Below are 22387 nucleotides of genomic sequence, written 5' to 3'. Positions count from 1 at the left end.
TACACATCATTCTGATCCTCGATAGATGCACATGCTTTACTCTAGACTTACGAGTAGGATTTATCATCAAGCGCGCCGGTGTGCTTCCTAGATTCTGCTAAGAAAGAAATTTTGCAATGGCCATGGTGACAAACTGCAAGAAAATTGCAAGTTTATGCTTCGTGTGCAAGCGTAATCTCGGTGTACATTGAAATGACACCCCTTGGCATGCAATCACACTTGCATCCTTAACGCCAATGCTAGTTTCTTAGGCCCTGCATTAAAGGACCCTGCAACACTATCTATTAGCGCTTTCACTCTTTCCTTCGCGTCTGGAACCACTGCGAAAGCTATAGTTATCGCCAGCACGGAGCGGCAGTGCGTAATTTGCTCGTCACACCAGATACGCCTTCTATTTCTGCTTTGTTTTTGTGGCTTTTTTTAAAGGTGCTATCGAAAAGCGTCCATTGCCGCAACTGAAGGAAAACCGGCCAACAGCCGCTACATGGCCTCAGTGACATAATTGGAGCCGTCGAAGAACGTCAAGAGCGGGAAAGAGAGATAAATCTTTTGAGTGAGTTTACAAGTTACCTGATGGCCATCGAGCAGTAATTTTTGGCTGAGGTACTTTGCGACCCCCTAATCGAAGTACTGGGTGTGTTGGGTGACTACGTTATGCAAGCATTTAAGATTTCAGAAAAAGTTAAAAAAAATGTTGCAGGGCCCCTTTAACGTCGCGTGAGAAGCACAGAAACGCTTAAAAAGAACCATCTATGCGGAGTTGATACGTAACAAGCCTATACCTTATGTCGCCGCGAGTGCTAACATTCTTACGGATGCTTCCTCTCTCTCTCTCTCTCTCTCTCTCTCTCTCTCTCTCTCTCTCTCTCTCTCTCTCTCTCTCTCTCTCTCTCTCTCTCTCTCACACACACACACACACACACACACACACACACACACACACACACACACACACACACACACTCTCTCTCTCTCTCTCTTTTCAAGCTGTCTCATGGCTCTTGAGCTGTGGAGATTCAGATTTTTTTTTTTTTTGCATGAACACTTTTCCATCTGGCAGAGGTCCTGAGGGTATGGAGTCTCCTATGCTGCACTTTTGAAGTGCGTGAGGCTCCCATGCACGAAGAGAGGTCCAAGAGAAGCAACGGTTCGCCCGAGATGTCGCGGAACATCTTGTTCACTAAAGAAGAAAAAGTACGACGATGCTGTGTACAAAGTTGTACAAGCCTGTCAACCGACGTATAGCAAGACCAAGGGGGCAGGAAGCGCTGTCGCGTTGCGCAAAGGCAAGATCCCTAGTGACAGCTTTCCATTATTTATAACCCAGCTGGTCCGAATCAATGCGGACAGAGCTGGGAGGGAGAACAAAAGATAAAGAGGCGGAACGGGAGGTGCGCTCTTCCCTGCTGCAGGTTCGACAACATTGATCAAATGTTGAGGGAAAGTAAGAACTCGCTAGGAGAAAAAAAAAAAAAAAAAAAACAGGTCGTGAGGCATTCTTGCCTCGGCGCCGTCGACGCTCTTCCTCCACTGACCAAGCGCTTCAATTACGGCGTACACATGTGCATATATACAAAGAGGGTGGGAGAAGTGAATCAGTTGGTACCCCCTCCTCCCACCTTTTTTTTTTTTTTAGAACTTTGACGTTCTGGCAATGGTTTCCCTACACGCGTGCGATTTTGTTTTGGAACGGCGTTCATATAACATTACACCGGTATCTGACAAGGAAGAATTGCTGTTCTTTCAGGGGGCACGAATGGTGGGGTTCAGGTAGCTTCTTGCGGGACGGGATCTTAATCGCACTCCCTGTGCTGTAAAGTCGCATTTCATCACTATTGTGAAATCCGGAGTCATAAGACAGTCCTCCTAGAAGCGCCACCATACTGCGCAGGAGCGCTTTCCGCCATCGCTTTGTTTCTGACCGTGTTTGCACCTGGCTTGTTTTGTTTTACGGTTGGTAGTAATCGTTTCCTGAAACACTGGGTATGCTCGACAAACAGGGTCACGTAAGACTATCGCTTACGCAAAGCGGCCAGTGTCGGGTGAGACAACCCCATAGCGCCGGACTGCTGGGCAGCTGTAAGCATAGTGCGCGAAGTACCAACAACAGTCGCACTGGTGATCTATGTTTACGTCTACTTTCGTAACTTGCAATGTTTACCCCACCATTCTTACTGCTATAAAATGAACATGCATCCCATTTGAGCGAAAACAGCTCGTTCTGCAAGCTTATAAGCCCTGCCTAACTTGCGTCCGGTCGAGGCTTTTACCGACCTCGGCCAATCGCACAACTGCCCATAACAGGGCATAGGTTCTAGAGCGGGAAATGATGATAGTGGGTCGCATGGCCATTCTCTTTTTTCCTTACTATGCATAGCTTATTTGGGTGAATTAAGATTGCGTTAAAAGTGGTGTCAGTGTTATTCTAACGAGACAATCTTTAGAATGGACCAAACTTGCGCTTTGTATGCATGGCCCCTGTAAAGAAGAGAACCGGGCACGTACTAAGCGACGGGACCGGTGACAAATGTCGCGTGAACGGAGCGGAGCGCCCCTCCCCGGTTGTCCGACTGAGAGATCCGCGTGCCTCTCTCGCAGATCTTTGAAGGCAACACCAACACGTACACGGAGGTTCGGCGCACTCTGGACCCGCCAGTGATCGCCTCCAAGGTGCGCGTGGTCCCCTACAGCAGCATCCTCCGCACAGTCTGCATGCGGATCGAGCTCTACGGCTGCCCTTGGACACGTGAGTGCCCCTTCTTTAGCGCGGATAACGCGGCGCGAATCCCTATTGGAAGCCTCTGTACTATCTTGTCTAAGAACATTTGTACTGGGGTAAAGGCGTATGGAAGACTTTAACGCACTTTCACAGTCACCGGGACTTGTACTTTTCATATTCGTATGCGGAGGAGGTTCAAACTGGCCGAATGTTTTTCGGGGTGGGCGAAGACTCCGGAACGCAACTGAGTGCACAGTGCGGGTGCGTGACGTCAGAGGCGGATCGCAGGCGCGCAGTCTCAGGAGCCTCGGAAGAAAAGCGCGCCACGTGCAAAAAGGATGACGTCGCGCGTGACGCAGCACGCTGTTCGTGTCGGCGCGTTAGGCATAGAACGAAGCGTGCGATCCACAGAGCGGTGTTTGAAAAGAAGCATCTAAAGCGAACCAAGGTGTCTTGAAAAGAAGCGTCGTAACAAATCAAGGTGTATCGACAGAACTCCACGAACGCGTCCGGGCTCAGGCACCTGTAACAAATTTGCAGCAGGCCGTCCCAACACATTTATTTTCTTTTCCTCGTCTTCCAGTACGGCACTGATTACTGTCCTAGGCGGTGAGCTGTGGGCTTGGTACTGCGCAGGCCACACGATTTCCGGCGCGGTTCGGCCTCATTGTTCGCGTGCTCTTTGCTCAGCTACATCGATACTGTCGGGGAGACATCGGAGGTAAACCGGGAAAGCCAAGATAATTGGCCCAGAAACACTGTCACTGTGTACGGCGTATTTGGGCCTTGTTCATTCGTTATTATTATTTTTTTTATTTCTCTCCGTTTTTGTCCTCTTTTGCGTGTTCCGTTTTATCCCCAAAAGATTCCACCCTAGGGCTCACCAATGCACTCCTCACGCCAAGCGTTTGTCAGACGGACTGCCCCCGTTTCCCAGCTCGAGATTAACGCACTGCGAGCGCCTCTCTTTCTGTTCTCACCCCTCTTCCGCTTCTTCCTTCGGCTGCTGCTAATCCGGGGAGTTGTTCAAATTAAATTCCCCACGCACTGGGCTCCCGGGTCTCTTTTGTTCCGCGCTCTCTCAGACGATGGGGGTGAAACTTAATTTGGAGTCCGGCTGTGGGAGGGCGGGCGCGCCCTGGACCTGAGCTGTCACATCGCTCACGGCTCTCATGCATCGGCACATGTACGCGGCAGAAAGCCGCGGCACAGAAAACTAAAGATATCGTGGCCTATAGCACCACGCCAACTTACTGTTGGTACCTGCAGCCGGTTGGTGTGGCGTTGCATTTCATTGCTGATATTTCACCGATACTCTTCTTTTCTCTCTCTAATGACGGTGGAAGCAGTACTGGACCACGCATTGCGAATTTGTGGTCGGTGTGCGCGTCCTCTAAGCCGACCGCAGTTCCGCAATGCGTGGTCTATCACTGCTTCCCGCATAATTAAAGAATAAAAATCACTGGAGCTACTATTCGGATTCTTATTTTTCCTTTATATAAATCATTTAAATCGTTCTTCATTCTGTGAACTCTCGCTTAAACCTGCGTTGGTGTCAATTCTAAAACGAAGTGTTACGTGGTTTTCGGAGAACTGTGCGTCGGGAAGCACCTCTGCGCGAGACCTGTTCACTGTAATTCCGACTCGCTCGCGGCTTTCGCTCAAGCCAAGCAGCATCCAAGGTTGTCAGAAAACACGGCGAGATGCTTCCGTCTGCGGAGAGTATACGCCATCGCCATCGACACGGCTGAACCGATCAGTGCGTCAGCTTCGCTAAAAGCGTAGAAATAAAAAAAAAACAATTCAACATGCAGGATGGTGCATAAAACCACCTTGAGCTCCAATGCACGGCTGTTGCGTGAGTAACGTTCGCGCAAAAGCCAGGCTCAGAATAATTCGCTCCGACGTGTCTGCAGTGATGTAATCGCATCATTACAACCACAACGCGTGCAAAAAACAAGAGCCACGAGCAGTGCGCATCTATAGCTCAGCGGAGGACGCGCGATGCCTGACAGGCATTGATTCGCTGTGCCTCGGCGAGCGACCTTCGGCAGCGCCACACGCAGAGTGGCCCCCGTACGCGCTCCCTGTGCGGATGGCGCGAAGCGTAATAAATCTGGGCTAGGCACGCGGGAGCAAGCAAAACACTCGCCGAGAGCCGCGTGCTCATTTTGGCGACGACGTTGGGCCTACAGGCGCAATAGAGATGCATGAAGTAATGGCTCGATAAGAATGTTACGGCTCCCGGCAATTAAGACGCCCGGCGGGGAACGCCCCGAAAAATAACAGGCGCCTTGATTAGCGGCGACCTCCCATGCTACCGAAGGCTCTTTTCTCTGTTCGTGTTGCTCATAGGCTGCCGATGATCCTGCATCGTCCTCGCTGCCTTCTCGCCTCGGCCGTCCACCCTTTCTTTTTTCTTTCTTCTTTTTTTTTTTTGCTTTAGCTTCACCGAGGTAAAGATATCGTCTTTCTTGATACTCCTACTTTGCCGGGTATAAACATCTTGAGCCGTATACCTTGGGCACTGGTTCTCAGTTCTGACAGAGTACAAACGAAAAGTAGACAAATGTGTTTTTAGATCCAGTAGCTTATAGTAACGGCTGAAGGGGCCCGGCTGTGGCTCCCCGGGTCTGCTGTTTGACTCTCAGCTGCGGTGGCTGTGCTTGTGACGTAGGCGAAAAAGAACAACGCACTCGTGGGCAGGATTTATGCGCGTGTTTGGAAACAATGGGCGGCATTAATTGATCTTTAGGGCTACTCCTCGGTACCCCTCCTGTCCCACGAGTAGCTTGCATGATAAACCCTTATTTGTTGCTGCATTGTTCAATTCAATTTGAAGTGACCATTCACTTCGTTATTTAGCGTAATTGAGATGCCTTAATTTATGTGCGAAGACCCGAAGAAGAGAAAACACCGGGTGTTAGTTGCGTCGGCCTCGCGTGCTACGACAATGACGTCGCAATGGTTTGCAATGCGGTTCGATGCTATTAACGTCTTCGAAATCTGGATTTTCACCAGTTTTGTAACTAGTAGCACGTTTTTATCTGTCTATGAACAGTTTACACGGGTGAAAATGGCAAGAAATTCGTTCGATTTCTCCCGGCGAGTTCTTCGCCACAGCCGACGTATTTATAATTCGCGGGCAAGGCGATGCAAGGGAACAAGAAATTCAGAACGCGGCTTTCTCCCGAGAAAATGCGGGAAAGACGGCACAAAAAAAAAAAAAAAAAAAACCTCCTGAACATGACCTACATATCATAGACTTCAAGGGAATAAAGTAATTGGAATGCATTTATAATTCTGTCTTCGGGGTCCTTTCAACGGAACAGTTTCTAACCGCGAAGCTACATAGAACAACAGTTGGACACCTGATTAAGAAATTTCAGCTACTGGTTTCTGGTTTGTAAAACTGGTAGTCGTGGTCGGAAATTTGGGGTGTAGTTTTTTGAAACGTGCACCTAATGCCAACTTGATGTAAATATTTTTTTATTCAGGTGAAAACAAAATGATTACCAAACTGTGACGCCAAGCGCGTCAGTTCCTCCAGTCAAACACATAACGGTTTCTCTTTTCGATTAATCTTGTTTGTGTCCTCAGGTCAATTAACGCGAATATTGACGAAAAAATTATCCCCCGCCGAATAAGGGGCGCATAAAAAGCCCATAATTAACTTTAGGTATATGTTACCTTACCATTCAAAACTTGTTTTTAAATGAATACCCCATGGTGGGCTGAATAATAAGATCTTTGAGAGCCAGATATTTTTATCCGTCGTCATGTGCATCATATCATCATCATATTTTATTTCCTTAAAGACCCCACAAGGGGGTATTACATAAGGGGTGGATATACAGAGTAGCAAAAACATTTGCCACATAAAGGGTTGGTATACAGGATATAACAAACTTTTGCTACATAAGGGGCGTATACAAGGTATAAAACATTGTTACATAGGGGTGGATATATACATTGCCATAAGGTCTCACTGACAGAGATGAGTCGTTACATTTTTAGTGAAAGTTGATGGGCAGGTGATTGTGACGACGTGGTTTGGGAGGTCATTCCAGTCCTTCACAGCACGCGGAAAGAAGGACGCGGAGAAGGTAGCAGTCCTAGTGCGGTAACGGGAAACTTGGAGGGGGTGGCTGGTGCGGTGCTAGATGTACGTCGGGGGGATGACGTATGGAGGATGGTTGAGGGGCGAATGAAACACCTTGTGAAACAGGGAAAGAGTGGCTATGCGGCGTCGAAGACGAATGTATGAATCGGGCTCGCGCACCGCGCGAGACTTAGTAAGCGCACATTACTAAATATTACCCGCAACCAAACTGTCTGCTCAGAATTTTTAATTACGTCTATAAGACGTATACACGTGACAGTGGTTGAAATAGACGCAGAGCATGATTTTAAATAATTTTGCGCACCACGCAACGACGCGAATTGTTAGCTTGCCGCCAAGCAAGCCCCTCGTGCTCGAGTCCAAAGCCCCGTGTACTTCATTTTCCCGGTTATTCCACACGATAAAGTAAAGCAAGCGCAGGTGATTTTTTTTCTCACGCGGTGCTGTGACCAAAGTTCCCACTCTTGACACTTCAGGAGTAGTGAAATCGCGGTGACACAGTGCTTACCGGCGGGAAAAGCAATTCAACGAGAATCCGTGCTGCCGATTAAGAGCGGCAGTTCGACGAGGGACATATTGTGAACGAAATATTTGCGCGTCACTCACTCCTCACTCCATCGTTTCTTTTCCGCCACCGAACGGCGTGGGTGCCAGAAGGGAGAAATTGAGTCCTTTCTTACGCCCGCGAGCGCTGTCTCAGATCAACAAAGCCGGCGCGTCGCCGGGCCGCTTCTCACGACCGAGGACGTCGCGCTCCTGCGCCGCGATCTGTCTCCGTGGCCGTTGCTGCCGCTGGCAGCCGCACTTCCGGGGTTTGTGTTTGCTCACGTGAGGCTTGCCATAGGTCCCCGTGCTTCGTGAGAATCTCGGCTGGCGCGGCTTTCATCTCGGCCCTGATGAACCGCGGCGCGCCCGCTTGAAATAGTTGGCGCCCGCCCACTCGGCTGCTGGGGGACCCTGCGGCAGCGTAAACAAGAAAGCTCTCAACCCCTTGAGCAGCGTTCGCCTGCAGCTGCTGCTGCTGCTGACGCTGCTGCTGCGCCAGGAGCCACTTCCGCCGCTCAGCGACGTTTCGGCCGCTCTGGCACGCACGCGTGACCGCGCGAGCACGGACTCGGTCTTGGCACGCTGTTTCACTCGAACGCCGGGACCAGTAACTTACAGGTTCACAGGGAGGCGAAAGGAAGCGAAAGGAGGGCGGTGGAAGGGAATAAAAGTCGACGTTTACGTCGTTCGATGATAAAAAGCGCTGCCGGAGGGGTTCGACGACCGCACGGTGGGAGATACGAGCCGGATCTCCTCGCGCGGTGTGACATGCACACCCTTGCCCTGACGCGTGTCACGCGTCTCCTTGGATAGGCGGATGGCTGCGTGCCGCGTGAAACAACACCGAGCCGGCATATGGGCCACATGCCTTCGGACCTCTGAGCCATCGGAGCTTGGCTCTTATAGCTGCGCGAGAATGCCCAGGAACGCCGTTAAAGGTCGCGTTTCCCGAGTATGTGTATGCCCCGCCCCCCTCCCTCCGAATATGTGTTTTTTTTTTTAATTTTCTGTTATTCCAACTTATCGGGAAAACAGAACGATATATAGCGCGTCAGATTAAATCTTTGTTGTGGCATGTATCGTATTTGTAATGCGCAAAATGTTGATGCCAGGTGAATTCGCTAATTTTAGATTGTTAGTTCTGAGCAGATTATAATTACTATTATAATTATTACTTTAAACGCTAACGCAAGGTATCATCGGTGCAGAAAGAAAACCAGGGATAAACAGAACTGGGCAGAACGGACACTGGAACGTCCACAACGTCTTTGCGCGTTTAGTGTAAAGTTTCTGCAGGGGACATATGTCCTTTCAGCATAACAATGCACGAACGGGTGATTGCAAGTGTTACGCAACTACAAGTCAGTTTGACGGCTCCCCGCTACGACTGGCCGAGTGGGAGGGGGGGGGGGGGGGGGGACGTGTGCGTTGTTAGCGAGAAGTAATAATTCTTGGTCTTGGACGAGGTTCCACAGCTGCGCCTCGGTCATGCAGTTCGCGGCCACACTTTGTATGCGACCACTGCTCCGCCCCTTCTCTTCTAAAGCTTCAAAATTCTAAAGCTTCTACTAAAGCTTTAGAATTTTCACGCTGCGATATTGTTTTCAGCAGAACACGCGCACACAAATAGCCTCAAATAACTACGTATCTATTCTTTACATTTCGCTACGAGCAGGATTATGCGAGCTTTTCCTAGAACGGCCCAGTGTGGTGCCCCTAGTGTTTACGGCAACAATGCAGAATACGTTTCAAACTTTTTGGCTCTGTAGGGTTGCTGATTTCTTTGGCACACTATTGTAGTCGAAAATTTACTTAACGCCACTGACTTACGCAAAACATCAATGCAACGTGACTGCCCTTGCATCGAGTAACCATGTGCCACAAAAATCCCCAGGAAATATTTTGGCCAGCAAAGTGGCCCACTTCCCCCCCCCCCCTCCCTCCCACCCTGTTTCCTGCGTTTGCTAATAATATATTTGGCAGGTTAGAAGAGACCGGAGGTAACAAAATAGCTGGAAATTAAGGTAAAATGGGGGAGGGGCGGGGAATGCAAAGCTAACAGGAGCATGCCATTCAGCAAGGCGCCAACACTAGAAAAAAATTCACCGTTTTCATTCAAGTTCGTCGCCCCTAGGCTATAGACTGAGAGCCTCCAGTTTCAATCACGGTCAGTGCCTCAGTGCTGGGCATACGTGTCTGGTCCAACTTTTCCTCTTTTTTTTCCTTTCTTTCTCTTTTTTTTCCATTTCCCCTTTCCCACGTGCAGGATAGCGAACTAGGCTCTAGCCAGGTTAATTTCCCTGCCTTTCTTCTAATTCTTCCTTCCTTCCTTCCTTCACCGTTTTCATACTCATTGAGCGAGGAATTCGTCACGTACCTGCAATGTGAACAAAACGACGCGGGCTGCCATCGTAATTTGAAGTTAAAAGTTTGGCGCAATGGCAAACTGGTGTGCCAACGGCAGCGACGTCTGGTTGGCTTCAACGTGGACAGCATTAATTTGCCGCCGAGTTCACTAACTTAAGCATGCTAACACTGGGAAACCCCGGGGAGAGCAGTTTCAGTGGTCTGCGTGGCCGGCATAGTAGACGCATGTTCCTAACTAAGAAGGACAACGCGGCCCGAGGGAAAGTCGAGGTTTGTTCATCACTGAAACCGAATGAATTCTCCATGGTGGTTCTCGCAGAGGCCATCCTGTCCTACTCCATCCCGCAAGGTGAGCGCCGAGGCACGGACGTGGACCTATCGGACGCCACGTACGACGGCATCAAGGACGACAGCTACCTCCACGGCGGCCTGGGACAGCTCACCGACGGCGTCGCCGGAAGCGACAACTTCAAGCTCGACGTCTCGGGATACGGCAAAGGTGAGCATGGCGACGCTTTTTCGCCCGAACGTGACCACACCCACAGCGTAGTTGCAGATCGTACGGCGGAGATGAGTGCTTTTGCGGGCATGGCGTAGTCTCTTCAAATCGTCCCAGAAGGGAGCAGTAAAACCTGTCCGGCCCAGTACTCTTCGCCCAATCAGCTGGCTTCGATGCCGTTATTTCGCTCAAGGGAAAAATATGAAAACACGCTTACTACTAGTTGATTGCGCCTTGAGGCGCTGTGGGAAAGGGGATGGGGTTACCAGATGCTGCCACTTCTAGCAGCTTCTCAAGATTTAACTGCAAATGAGAGCTTAGCTAGCCGAAACTGTACATTTAAAGAAAGTGTGCTACGCCGCATAGAGTACAGCTTCCTGAGTCCACGAGGCGGGCTTTTGAGGACGCATTTTACGGCCCCCCGGTAAATGTAAACCGTTACAATAGCTTTGGGTTACTACTTCATCCTTTCATCGCTGCCGTTGGCGCACCCGGCGGCGCCCCTGGGGTGGCCTCCGTTCACCGACAGCCGTCGTTCGACCTTCTGCCTCTCTCCCCCGGCCCCGCTGCAGGGTACGAGTGGGTGGGCTGGCGCAACGACTCGCTGCACTCGCAGCCGCTGGAGCTGGTGTTCGAGTTCGACTCGGTGCGCAACTTCTCGGCCGTGTTCCTGCACTGCAACAACATGCACAGCCGCGACGTGCAGCCGTTCCGCGCGGCGCGGCTCTCGTTCAGCGTGGGCGGCAAGCACTACCTGGGCGAGCCGCAGCACTTCAACCTCATGCCCGGGCTGTTCAACGAGAAGACGCGCAACGTCACCATCCGCCTGCACCACCACGTGGGCCGCTTCGTCAAGCTGCAGCTGGAGTTCGCCGCAAAGTGGCTGCTGCTCAGCGAGGTCTCCTTCACCTCCGGTGAGCCAGCACCGTCCGCGGTCACGTCGACGGTGTCGCCTGGTGCTCGAAGCGGCTTGACCCTGCTTACACTCGGGGAAAAGAACACTCGGTGCTTGGGTATACCTCTACCCCTTGCGCTAAACTTTAAGCCGACGATGCCATTTGGAATAATAATAATAATAATAATAATAATAATAATAATAATAATAATAATAATAATAATAATAATAATAATAATAATAATAATAATAATAATAATAATAATAATAATAATAATAATAATAATCTTTATTGCCACAAAAGGAGAAATACAATGATTAACAAGGCTGTCAAAGCCTACAAGGCTTGTGGGACATGGCCCGGCAATTGGTACGGAAATACAACATGTTGAAGTAACAGAAAAAGGAAAACAGCATTGCTGTTTGATGAAAACACACGCACGTTACACTTAACGGCAAAACGTAATACCATCCGCGAATGGAATCAACACAATAGAAGAGGAAAAATGAGGAAACGAAACTGCAAACAGAAATCAATGCGTACAAACGTCACATCAGAAGCTGTGAAAAGGGAGACATTGACCTAATAACTCCACTGATCGCACTAAATTGCAGTAAGCCTATTCTTCAGCATTTTCTTCGATGACGATAACAACACATCTTCTGTAATTTGCTAAACAATTTCGGAATGTACACTCAGCGCCGTGCTTCGCCGTATCTCGTTGAAGAACGAGGCACAACGAAGCGCGCGCGAGAACGGAGCATGCGTCAAGGTTTATTTTCAACTTTAAATTCGGTGCTCCAAAAGTACTTCAACACCACTGTTCGAGCAAACAGCGAGCGGAAAGAAGGGAAGCCTAGTGCGGCGACCACATTTTCAGACGGAAGTCGAGGAAAGTTGTAGCCCACGCTTTTAAGTATATTTTTTAACAAAGCATCAATACGGGCCTCCCAGCGTGCGAAACAGAAAGCGAAAACCGTTATGCCATACCTTAATACCCCGTAAGCGAGAGCATGCACAATAGTTTTTTTGACCGGGAATGGGACAATGCTTTTGATATGATACATCAGCCATGCAACACTCCTAAGCTTGCCGCATTGTTGTGCCAAATGAGTATCCCACGACATGTTTTAATCGAAAAATATTCCCATGTACTTTATCGATTGCACATACTCTACTGGAACACAAATGCATGGTGCACAGGATTTAGAATGCAGATAAATTTTTTGGTCTATTACTGTCATCTTCAACGAATTTCTAAAGCAAACAAGTTTGGTTTTTGAGAAGTTGACAGCAAGAAGATTTTTTAAAAAAACCAGTCAACTGCGTTATAGACATCATTTTGGAGCATTTTGATCACCGATTGGTAGCATACATGTTTAGCCAACAATACGGTATCATCGGCATATTGGTAGACTGTGCACTTTGAAATCGCAGAGGAAAAATCATTGATAAAGATGTTAAAAATTAAGGGAGACAAAATTGAACCCTGGGGAACTCCAGCTTTGGCACGGTCTCCAGCAACTGGTCGGTTTTGTTAAGCATTAAAATAATAATAATAATAATAATAATAATAATAATAATAATAATAATAATAATAATAATAATAATAATAATACCATGCTAGCAACGGTAAACAAAGAATAACCTGAACCCTGAATTCACCGCCTTTGACCTGAAATGTACGTACCATCGGGCCGTACACGCCCAGTGCAAGCAGTTCACGGCGACTAAAATTGTAAAAAATACCGGTATTGAAAAATCGATCACCCCTGCAGTGAACTACAACGCTGTATCCTTTGTTTACGTACCGCGTTTCAGAGATTACCTTGTTTCTGAGTGCGCGTTAGAAGTTTACTTTTGTACTACAAAAACAAAAACAGCGTCGCAGCCGCTGTTCTCTAGAGACGAAACTTCTTTGTTTTGCTTTTCGCGTGCGTGCCACTTGAAACTTTGTTAGCAACGGTTGAAACTCGCGACAAAATGAGCTGCAGCATGGTCGACGCATGTTGTTGGCGCTTACGCGCGAAAGCTGAGCTCCTCTATCGATTGGGAAAACGTTTACCAGAGGCGCAGACGGACGCCGCCGCTGTAAACTCCCGACGTACACGCCGATCGGCGCAGCCGGAAGAGTTTAATCGAAGTTTTGCTCCGCGATTCCTCTCCCCGCCGCGCCATCACCGCCCGGCGATTCGCGAAAAAGCTGCTGTCGATCTGCAAGGAACCGAGAGGGCGCCATGAGTAATCGAGCGTTGCAACGACATCTCTGGCGCCCCCGCGGCGTAAACTTTGCGCAAGAATTTCAGCCTGTCCCGCCGCCGTCGCATCTCGGCACGCCTTTTTGAAAATTTTATTTCGCGCCTTCGTTTCTATTCCCCAATATTTTGCTGCACGCAGAACTCGAAGCATCTAAGATGGCTACAAAATATCGCTTTGCAGCCACATCAACGTTTTTTCCCCTCTCTCTCCCTTTTCGTGCTTACCGTCTTTGCGCGCTTATTTTCCCGCGAGCGTAATTTGTTGCCGCTGCGCGTGCGATGAATTTTTTCGCAATTTATTGGAATAACTTTAAACGGCGGAACTTTCCCAAATGCTATTTCAGTGACCATTTGGTCTCACACACGAATTTTAATATAGCTAGCAACAAACGTGCAGCCTGTCTAGCATTTCCTAGAACATTGCAACATATTGCTATTTTGCGAATCATGCGGGACCATTAGCACAACTGCAGTCTGGATATAGAAATGAAGTGCACCATACCACGCAATAAACACATCAGCAGGCTTCAATACGCAGCGAACGCATTAAGTTGCTGAAACTGTCGCCTCTTAGACAAAAGCAAAGATTGCCTTCTCGTTCGTGCCGCTATACATGCAAAAAAAAAAAAAAAACACAATTTCTCGGAAACGTCGCGAGTTGTGCGCCCTCCTTCCTCGGCCTCCGCAGTGAGTGAAGCATGTGCACCGCAGCGGCACATTGATTGGCAACTGGAAGCCACCGATGGAAATGCATTGACGATGGCTGCCTTATAAGAGAACTCTCGGCCCAAGTGCCCGCTAATCGAGTTCGGCAGCTCAAGTCGGTCCTCTCCACGGGGAAGCAGGACACTGCATGGGCCTATAACTGCGCCACTGTCTTGTACCCTGAGACAACTGAAAAGAACCAACTTTAGGGGCAAAAGTTTTGTTTTTAAGCCGTGCCAGGTGACCTTGCATTTTTATTTGGCACACCTATGACTTCTGTTTGTAGCATTCTTATTAATGCGACAGCGCCAGTTCACTTTTTTGGTCGAAGATCCGGATTCCCTGACACACAAAATGGCCGACGTAGGGTACATAAAATGGCCGATGGATTGTGTTACTCCTGCCCCATTCCAGCTCTCTCAAAGCAAAAATAAAATGGCACAATCGCGAGGAGGGGGGGGGGGGGTTTACATCCTAGCAGCTACTTACACATAGACTTCTCGGCAGATGTGTTCTTGTCATACAGCAATGGCGTTTGCTTTTTGCACTTTCCTCCTGTAATGATCCCTTAATGGACAGGAAAAAGTTTGGTAATCACAGGTGTACCTTCGTTATCTGAATAAGCACGAAGTAATTGCTTGGTTTCATTTACGCAGCTCACCTTGAGGAAGAGTACCTCGTGCTTGCTTTCTGATCTAGTCGACGTCGCCTAGGCGTGAGCGTGGAGCGCTGTCTTGAGGAAGCGTGATAGAGTAGCGCTCACGGAATCTCGGGAATGCCCCGTGCAGTGCCGGCAGCGGGCAACTTCAGCGAGGAGGAGGCCCCCGCGGCGCCCCCCATCGTGAGCACAGCCATGAGCGAGGACCCCATGTCTAAGCAGTACGTGGGCCTGGTCATCGGCGTGCTGGCCGCCGTCATCCTGCTCCTCGTTCTCGTCATCTTCATCATCGTGGCGCGCAACAAGCGCCGAAAGCACAGCACGCCACACGCCATCCTCAAGCCCCTCGACAGCCGGGTCACCATCAACATGAAGGTACGCGCTCCCCTTCTGGAACGACAGCATCGCTGAGCGAAGTCAGCTTTTTTTTCTCGCTTGTGGCGCTTAGCTGCCGTTGGGGCTTTGCTGGCGCACGAATTCACTCGGGACGCGCTTTGCGCCCCTCACAGAGCCTTGTTGTTAACATGTTTACGCCCCACAACTGATATCGAAAGGTGCCCATGTGCCGATTTCTCTAGATGGACCATTTTTTTCAAGGGCGAAAGCGCAATTAGCCGGCTTCTGCCGGTTTCGCGGTAAATTTGTGAGGTCGGTTTTGTTAAGCCTCCCGCGGGTATGCGACGGGGAGATGTTAAGCCTATAACGACACGCTTTTAAGTCTATACCCGCAGCTTGACGTACAATGCGTGTGACGTTCTTTGGCAGGTCGTAAGGCTCAACATTAAGGTTACTTAGCGTTAAGCCTAAACGTCAGCCGTTAGGCCTAACGTCCTGATCAAGTTGTAACGTCGTCAAGCGGCAACCATTGGAAAAAGTACTCATTGCACTTCAAGCCGCGGGTACTGGTTCATCTGTCTGCTTGCGGGCTGGGTAGCTCCCAAATTGACGCTTTTCACTTGTAAAATTGCTGAGTAGTCCTCCGGATTTTCTAAAAAAGACCGAATTCGCAATATTTTTTGCGGTAAAATTGAATCAATTTCAAAGCCCGCTTACCTATTCCTGTAGTTTGTGGCAGCAGATGCCGCAAAGGCGGGCCTGTTTTTTGAGCGGCTATAATAGACTCGTAGGTGGTGTTTGTGCTTCTGTCGAGCCGACAGGTGACCTTGCTGACCAGCTGCGCGCATGCTCTGGGTGTCTTTGCAGGACCTCGCGTTAGCCTATTCCCCCCCGTACGTGGCTCGAGAAGCTAATGGGAATCTTTATGGCCAGGTTGCCCTTGAAGATCCAGATCCTGACAAGCTACTCTACCACGAACCCCAAGATTTCAAGCCCATCTATCCGGGAACCTACAGCAACGGTGAGAAAGGCCGCTGGCTGATCACCATGTGCGTGCTGCATGCGCGGATGTGATTCCGATCGCCTGGCACACGCTCTTTCTTAATTAACCGATCATTCTTTCTTATCTTCCAGTGCATTCACGAACAGGTGTGAACGTGCTTGAAATATTATGATTCAAGCTTTATATATAAAAAAATCCCAACTTCGGCGCCAGTAAGAGCCAGTTGTATACTGCCAGCTGCAAACGCGAAGGAGGGAAGCACATATATCACTGCCGGTGCGCGGTAGCAAGGGAGCGCTATTCTCATGGCGGAGCGCAGGCAGCGTTGACACGCCGGCGGAAGTCTGCTTCGGAAAAATAAAGTTAAAACTTCGTCACAACAACACTGCCTATAACGAAATAATAGATACAACGAGCAATTCGTAGTTCCCCGTGAAAATATCCATAAAAGCTTGTGTATTCAGCATCTCCCTTGAACGAAGTAAAATTTGCCTATTACGGGCTATAACGAATAATCTTCGCACCGAAATTAAAATTATGAGACAGTTTCACCACTTAGAGCAAACGCGGCGACTACTAACTTCCGCCGCACGTCCTCCGGCAACGCGCTAAACTGGACGGCGCGTCGTGGGCACGGAACGTTGCGTTCGCGAAGCCGGCGAGCCTCCTCCAGGGTGCTCCTCCCCCTTCTCCCTTCCACGGCGTGTGGCGCACGCCCGCTACTGATAGCGCTGTCGTCGTTCGCGCACGCTGCGCAACTGAGTTTCGGCAAAGATGAGGGTGCCGCATTTTTTTTTATTAATTGTAGCGGTTTGGTTCTGGGAGCAGGCTGTTTTATTGGGTAGCGCCTACACATGTGATATGTGCCATAAGTGCGAATACTGGGAAGTGAAAAGACGAAAGAGCAGATGAATACGCTATAGACGCGGCTACGGTAAAAGCCGTCGCATCTGGAACGCATAGAATGAAGGCGAAAACAGATTTCGACGTTGTAGCTAGGACGTTGTAGCTAGACGTTGTTAGTCGGGCTTAACAGGACGCGACGACGCCCGCAAGCGGGGCTATCACAAACGTCTCGAACTTGCGACATATATTCGTCGGCCTTATCTATAGTTTGTCTGACAAGGCGCCCGTTTATTAGCAGCTAGCTAGTCGGTACTTTCGCGTCTCTCACGTCTCTGTTCACGCGGCTAACACCAACGTAACGCCTTCACTGAATTTTGCAGTGGCCCATGAGCAAGACGGGGACACTAACTGCTTCAACGGCAGCGACGGGAGCGCGCTAATCAGCTCATGAATAGAGGAGAACTTCGACCGCCGTGATAGGCACCCGTCCCAATCATAGTTACGGTTGTAAATCGTGTGACCACTGTTCGCTTTTCTTCTTTTGCATGGATTTGGCCTTTTCCAGCGTAGCTTTTATAGTCTCCGGAAAATATTACCTGCATTTGCCGCTGCTAGCTGCACATTTCCATAACTTCCCCGTCTTTTTTGGGCGAGCAGAAAGAGAAAAGCCGCTCCCCTCGACCCTCCTTAATTCCGCACTCCCTTTCTATCCGTTCGGCCACCTGCTCGCGTTTGGCGTTTCATATTTTAATGTAAGATGGCGTATATTGCACCGAAAAAGGCATTCTGAGCAATTCTTTCGAGTTTAGAACTGAAGCCGAATTTAAAAGCTTGGTCTTTGTAAGCTGGCTTTCCCACATTCTACGTTGCGCAGTGAAGCCTGCCCATAAAGGAAAAATAGCGAACGCGACTAAAGGAGACCACCGACGACGATCAGGCTGCGGGCGCCAAGCTTAAGGGCGATGCTTGTAGGGACCCCGAATACCGCGACGCGGAAAATGCAAGAACGCTTCCTGGGACCACCGCACGGTTTGAGCGGGAGTTTGGGCCCAACCAATAACCTTTAAAAGGCTCCACTGGTTATCCACCTTCACAGAGTGGAATAGAACTGAATGTTTTTCTTCCAACTGAACTGCATTGGAAGCGACTAGACATCTGGCCAACACCTCTTATTCTTTGTGGGCACGCATTCACTCTGTAATTTTTATGAGTTTCTCAATGAGGACGGGGTACGTTGTTCAGTCGGAATAGCGGGACATGCGCACGCCGGTAGTCATGACAGTTGCGCCGAAGCGTGGACATTTAACGCGTGTATGCCAGAGAGGAGAGAGGTTCACGCGAAGGAATGTCATGATGAAGGCACCCGCTTGTTGAAGGCTCCTGCACTATTCGCATTTTATTTGTTTTTGACAATATATGAGTCTGACTGCTGCACGAGACGAGTGACGCTGACCGTATGCGCTGTGCTTTCAATTTTGCTTTGTCTCCCCAGAGTCGACGACATCCCGCGAGTACGCCGTGCCTGACATGAACAAGAGCCCCGTGCTCAGTTCGCACAAGTCCTCGCCGTTTCCCCAGACAAAACCGCCGCCGCCACCGCCAGCCGCCGAACAGTATTACGCCGCCACGGACGTTGTCGTCAGCCTGCCAAACATACAGGTACGCAGCCGCAATTGCATACGCAATCAAAAGGACATACATTTAACGTTTGTAATCCGAAAGGTAATACACCATCAGTTATTCATACCACTTAATATATAAACCGAAAATATTTTCTAGGAGTGTTTTCGGAGAAGTAGGAAATACGCTGTAGGGCAATACCACAGTTCAGCTTCACCACAATCCACTCGTGTGACCAATTGTTGCCGCCAACAAAGCGAATTCGGGAAATGGCGATTCGACTCAAAGGTTCAGTCTGCTGCACCGTGCACAATGCGCAATGTAAGCATGACCTTCTGGATTTGGTGAGCACATTCCTGCAATTCAAAAATTTTGCTTCGTTGACGGCACGGATTGGTCACTCGAGTGCATTGTCGTGAAGTTTACCCACAAGTTCGTCCTGTGTGAATTTTCGAGCGTTTGTCACTGCTATTTTCTTTAGCGAATCAAATAACGTTCTCAAATCAGACAGAACGCCACTTCACTGTGACTGTTTTGTCAAAGTAGCAGTAGAATGTTGTAAATTAGGCGTTGACGTGGGTTACGAGCTTGCGTGGCGAACCTGTAAATCTAATTTATGCGCTGCAGCATTTAACTAGGACGCTGAAACGAGCCAGAGCAAGATCCTGGGAAGCGTGCAGTCACAGACTGCCTGTCTACCCAGCGCCACCCATTTGTGGTTCTAGTGTGGCAGCAAGCCCATGGTTTAGTAAATTTTGAATGTACGTGCACGACTCATGTTTTTCTAGGCCTAGTATGAATTCAGTTTTATTTTTAGGGACACTAGGTTACAGTGACATCTAATGTGTTTATTGGAGCAAAAATGCAAGCCTCCAGGCTATATGAAGCAAAGTAGTATCTGTAGCAAGAAGAACAGATACTCGGCTGATTGGGATGAATAGTTCCGCTGCAGCCCCGACTTTTCTTGGCATATGTGCTTGTAAATCCCGTCGCGCCACTGCTCCGAGTAATTTTCCGGTGATCCTGGATTGGGCCGGGTAAGCTTCCCCTCACTAAGGCTCTTTATGCAGTGGTGCACGCTTTACAGGAACACATTGTTCGTTCGCGACATGAATTTCACGAGTACTATGTTGTCACTCCCAGGGTGTGAGCGGGAACACCGTCTACTCTGTGCCGACGTTGGACCTGTCATCGGCCGACGAGAATTCGGGAGGCGCAACGCTACCGCCCGTGCGGGAAGTGCCCCGGCACAGGATCCGCTTCATCGAGAAGCTCGGAGAGGGGCAATTTGGCGAGGTGAGTGCCTTCAGTGTACGTGTGCAAGAAAACTACAGCTTGTTAATCTTTCACACCCAACAATAGCAATTTCACACATCCCATTTCAGCCCAACATATATCAAGAACTTTTAAATTTTCGTAGGTGTAATTTGAACAATTACCAATGTTTTTACTTTCCTAATCCTGTTGCTATATGCTGAATGCACTACTGTGTTTGGGGATCTACAGTGCACATAGCACAAATATGCTAGGCATTCTCATAGATCTTACCTGCATTGTATGCCATGAGTGTCGTGTCTTAAACTGGGGTCAAGGTTTTGTCTGAAGAATCTTCGGTTTTGGGAGAGGGCGGGGGGGGGGGGGGGTAAAAAGATATATGCACATTTTTACAATGCCTGTGGGGAGGGGACTTGATCTTGGCGTAGCTTAGAAGCCGACCTAACTCATAAATTTTTCCATTTCGAGCATGTGGCTATGAAGTGAGACAGGCTCCAATATTTAGCTGTATTTCATGTATAATAAATTGTACTAAAAATTATGTTCCATATCTGGAAAATTACACAAGAGGTAAAATGACGAAAGAATTCACGTTAAATTGTTTTTTATTCCAATCTAGCCAGAGAAAAAGTAAAGCCATAAGTGCACAGGCTATTGTACTGCTCCTGCGCCCTTATTTTGAACGTAGCTTTCATGCCTTGGTAGTTGAGACCGCACTTGTTGATAACAACCGAAATTATTTGTCAACTGATTGAACAGGAACTGTGTCCTGTTCTAGTCAGCACCAACCACTGTTCTAGGGCCATAAGCTTTCGCAACCCAGGCGAAAAAAAAAACAATTGGAGGCCCAATTGGACCTGTCGAAAACACAATTGGGCCAAATGGAACCATTTGCATTTTCAAATGGTTCCATTTGAACCATTTGTGTTTTCGGCAGGTCCAAATGGTCCTCCAATTGTTTTTTTTTGTCTGGGAAAGCTGCCACTTAGAAGCAAAATAAATGTAAAGCACTTACCATAAAGGCATGGGGCTAAGTCATTCTATCTGCTACCCTTGCAAACTCAACCAGCACAGACTGTTCCTAATAAAAATTAAAAAAAAAAAAACACTTGAATGCTCATGTGTAATGTGTAAGAGATTTTGGTGCATTTAAACAAAAACCAGGTGGCATAGTTTCATTCGTAGCTATTCTATGCGGTGGATCTCAGAACCCATGTATAAAAAATTTGGCACTTTAAATAACAATTTTTTTTTGCTATTATGACTTCGTCCAACCTGGTCTTAATAGCCTCAGAGCATACCGCATTCACTTGTATCAAGGCTTGCTCCGATTTTAAGCTGACACCTGAAATTCGGAAGGTTCGAAAATAAAAAATGGTCACCATCCCACCCTGCAAAAGCGGATGTCCAGTGAAGCTGTTGTAAGCCACTACAAGTGCTTATGGGGGAGGTTATGAAATGTTCTTTGTCATCTCGGGAGGCTTGTCACTTCCGCTCAGCTTCTCTGGCGGCAAATGCTGGCTCCTGCCTAGCCTGATGCATGAGGTTGGCATCTTGGGCAAGAACTGCTCTATTTATTGACACTAGTCCTGCCTGGACTTCAAACGTAATCTGCAAACATAATCTTTACCAGAAACACATGGTGGTGGTGGTGGGGGCTCCCATTGTTCACAGGCACCTTATCATCCATAATGCAGCTTTGATGCTGCTTGTTTTCTGGTTTCTTTAAATGAATACCAGCTCTATGCTGTATGCCTGATTAGCCTGATGCATGCGCTTGGCGTGTTAGGCGAGAATTACTGGGTCTTGCATGGGTTTTATGTTTATGACACGAAATTTTCCGTCCAACTAGAGGCTAACAGCCTCGCTATACAAAGAAAATTCTTGAATTCCATGCTGGCCGAAGTAGGCGAGGGCTTCAACAGCTACAAAACTGAAATGACATTTATTAGCCATGAACCCTCTTGGGTACACTGTGATCTCTCTACCTCACAAAATGCACAACCCTAGCATTACACAAGGCATGCCCTCATGCACACTGCAAGGAACCACCGTGGGTTCGAGCTAGTTGACCACGCTCACGATACTGAAACACCATCGCGCCAACTCAACACCGCCTCTGTTGGGCAGGTGGAGTGGGGCGACAAAGGAATATGCCCAGGGTACTGAGAGAAGACATTTATCTCATGCCAACCTCTCAGTTACATGATTCACAGTACAGGGACGTAGCACCCTTTAAATGAAAGTGGTGATAAGTGTGCGCATCGTCGCTGCACAGAGCCAGTGGGCTCTTCGGTCAGGGCAAATCTGTGCTGGCCAGATCGGCTTGCAGCAGCGAGGGAGACGTGGTCCGTTTGCTCACAGGTGCGTACCGCACGGCGTGATCGTCAAGTGTTAAGTACGGCCTAGAAGTAAGCGTCGGGTCAAAGCAACAGGAGCAACTTAAGGCATGAGCCAGCAGCCAGAGGGGCTGGTGGGCTTTCGCGGGCACAACATAGTTGCAGCTGGATGGTAGAGAAAGATCACATACCTTCGG

The 22387-nt window shown here is 48.8% G+C and overlaps 1 protein-coding gene across 1 annotated transcript in view; it reads left to right on the top strand.

Moving 5' to 3' along the window:
* The window catches only part of Ddr (discoidin domain-containing receptor 2), a 71000-nt gene that overhangs the window by 25813 nt on the left and 22800 nt on the right, over nucleotides 1-22387 (top strand). The window contains exons 3-9 of the mRNA XM_077676339.1: nucleotides 2599-2746; nucleotides 10075-10254; nucleotides 10827-11168; nucleotides 14902-15146; nucleotides 15975-16128; nucleotides 18449-18615; nucleotides 19720-19872. Coding sequence (XP_077532465.1) covers nucleotides 2599-2746; nucleotides 10075-10254; nucleotides 10827-11168; nucleotides 14902-15146; nucleotides 15975-16128; nucleotides 18449-18615; nucleotides 19720-19872 — 1389 coding nt within the window. The remainder of the gene's footprint in view (nucleotides 1-2598; nucleotides 2747-10074; nucleotides 10255-10826; nucleotides 11169-14901; nucleotides 15147-15974; nucleotides 16129-18448; nucleotides 18616-19719; nucleotides 19873-22387) is intronic.

The sequence above is a fragment of the Haemaphysalis longicornis genome, unplaced genomic scaffold (assembly GCF_048455015.1).
Source record: "Haemaphysalis longicornis isolate Haplotype H1 unplaced genomic scaffold, Haemaphysalis longicornis Haplotype H1 scaffold_1, whole genome shotgun sequence".
In the NCBI taxonomy this organism is placed as follows: Eukaryota; Metazoa; Arthropoda; class Arachnida; order Ixodida; family Ixodidae; genus Haemaphysalis; species Haemaphysalis longicornis.
This window is presented reverse-complemented; position numbering and strand designations above follow the sequence as displayed.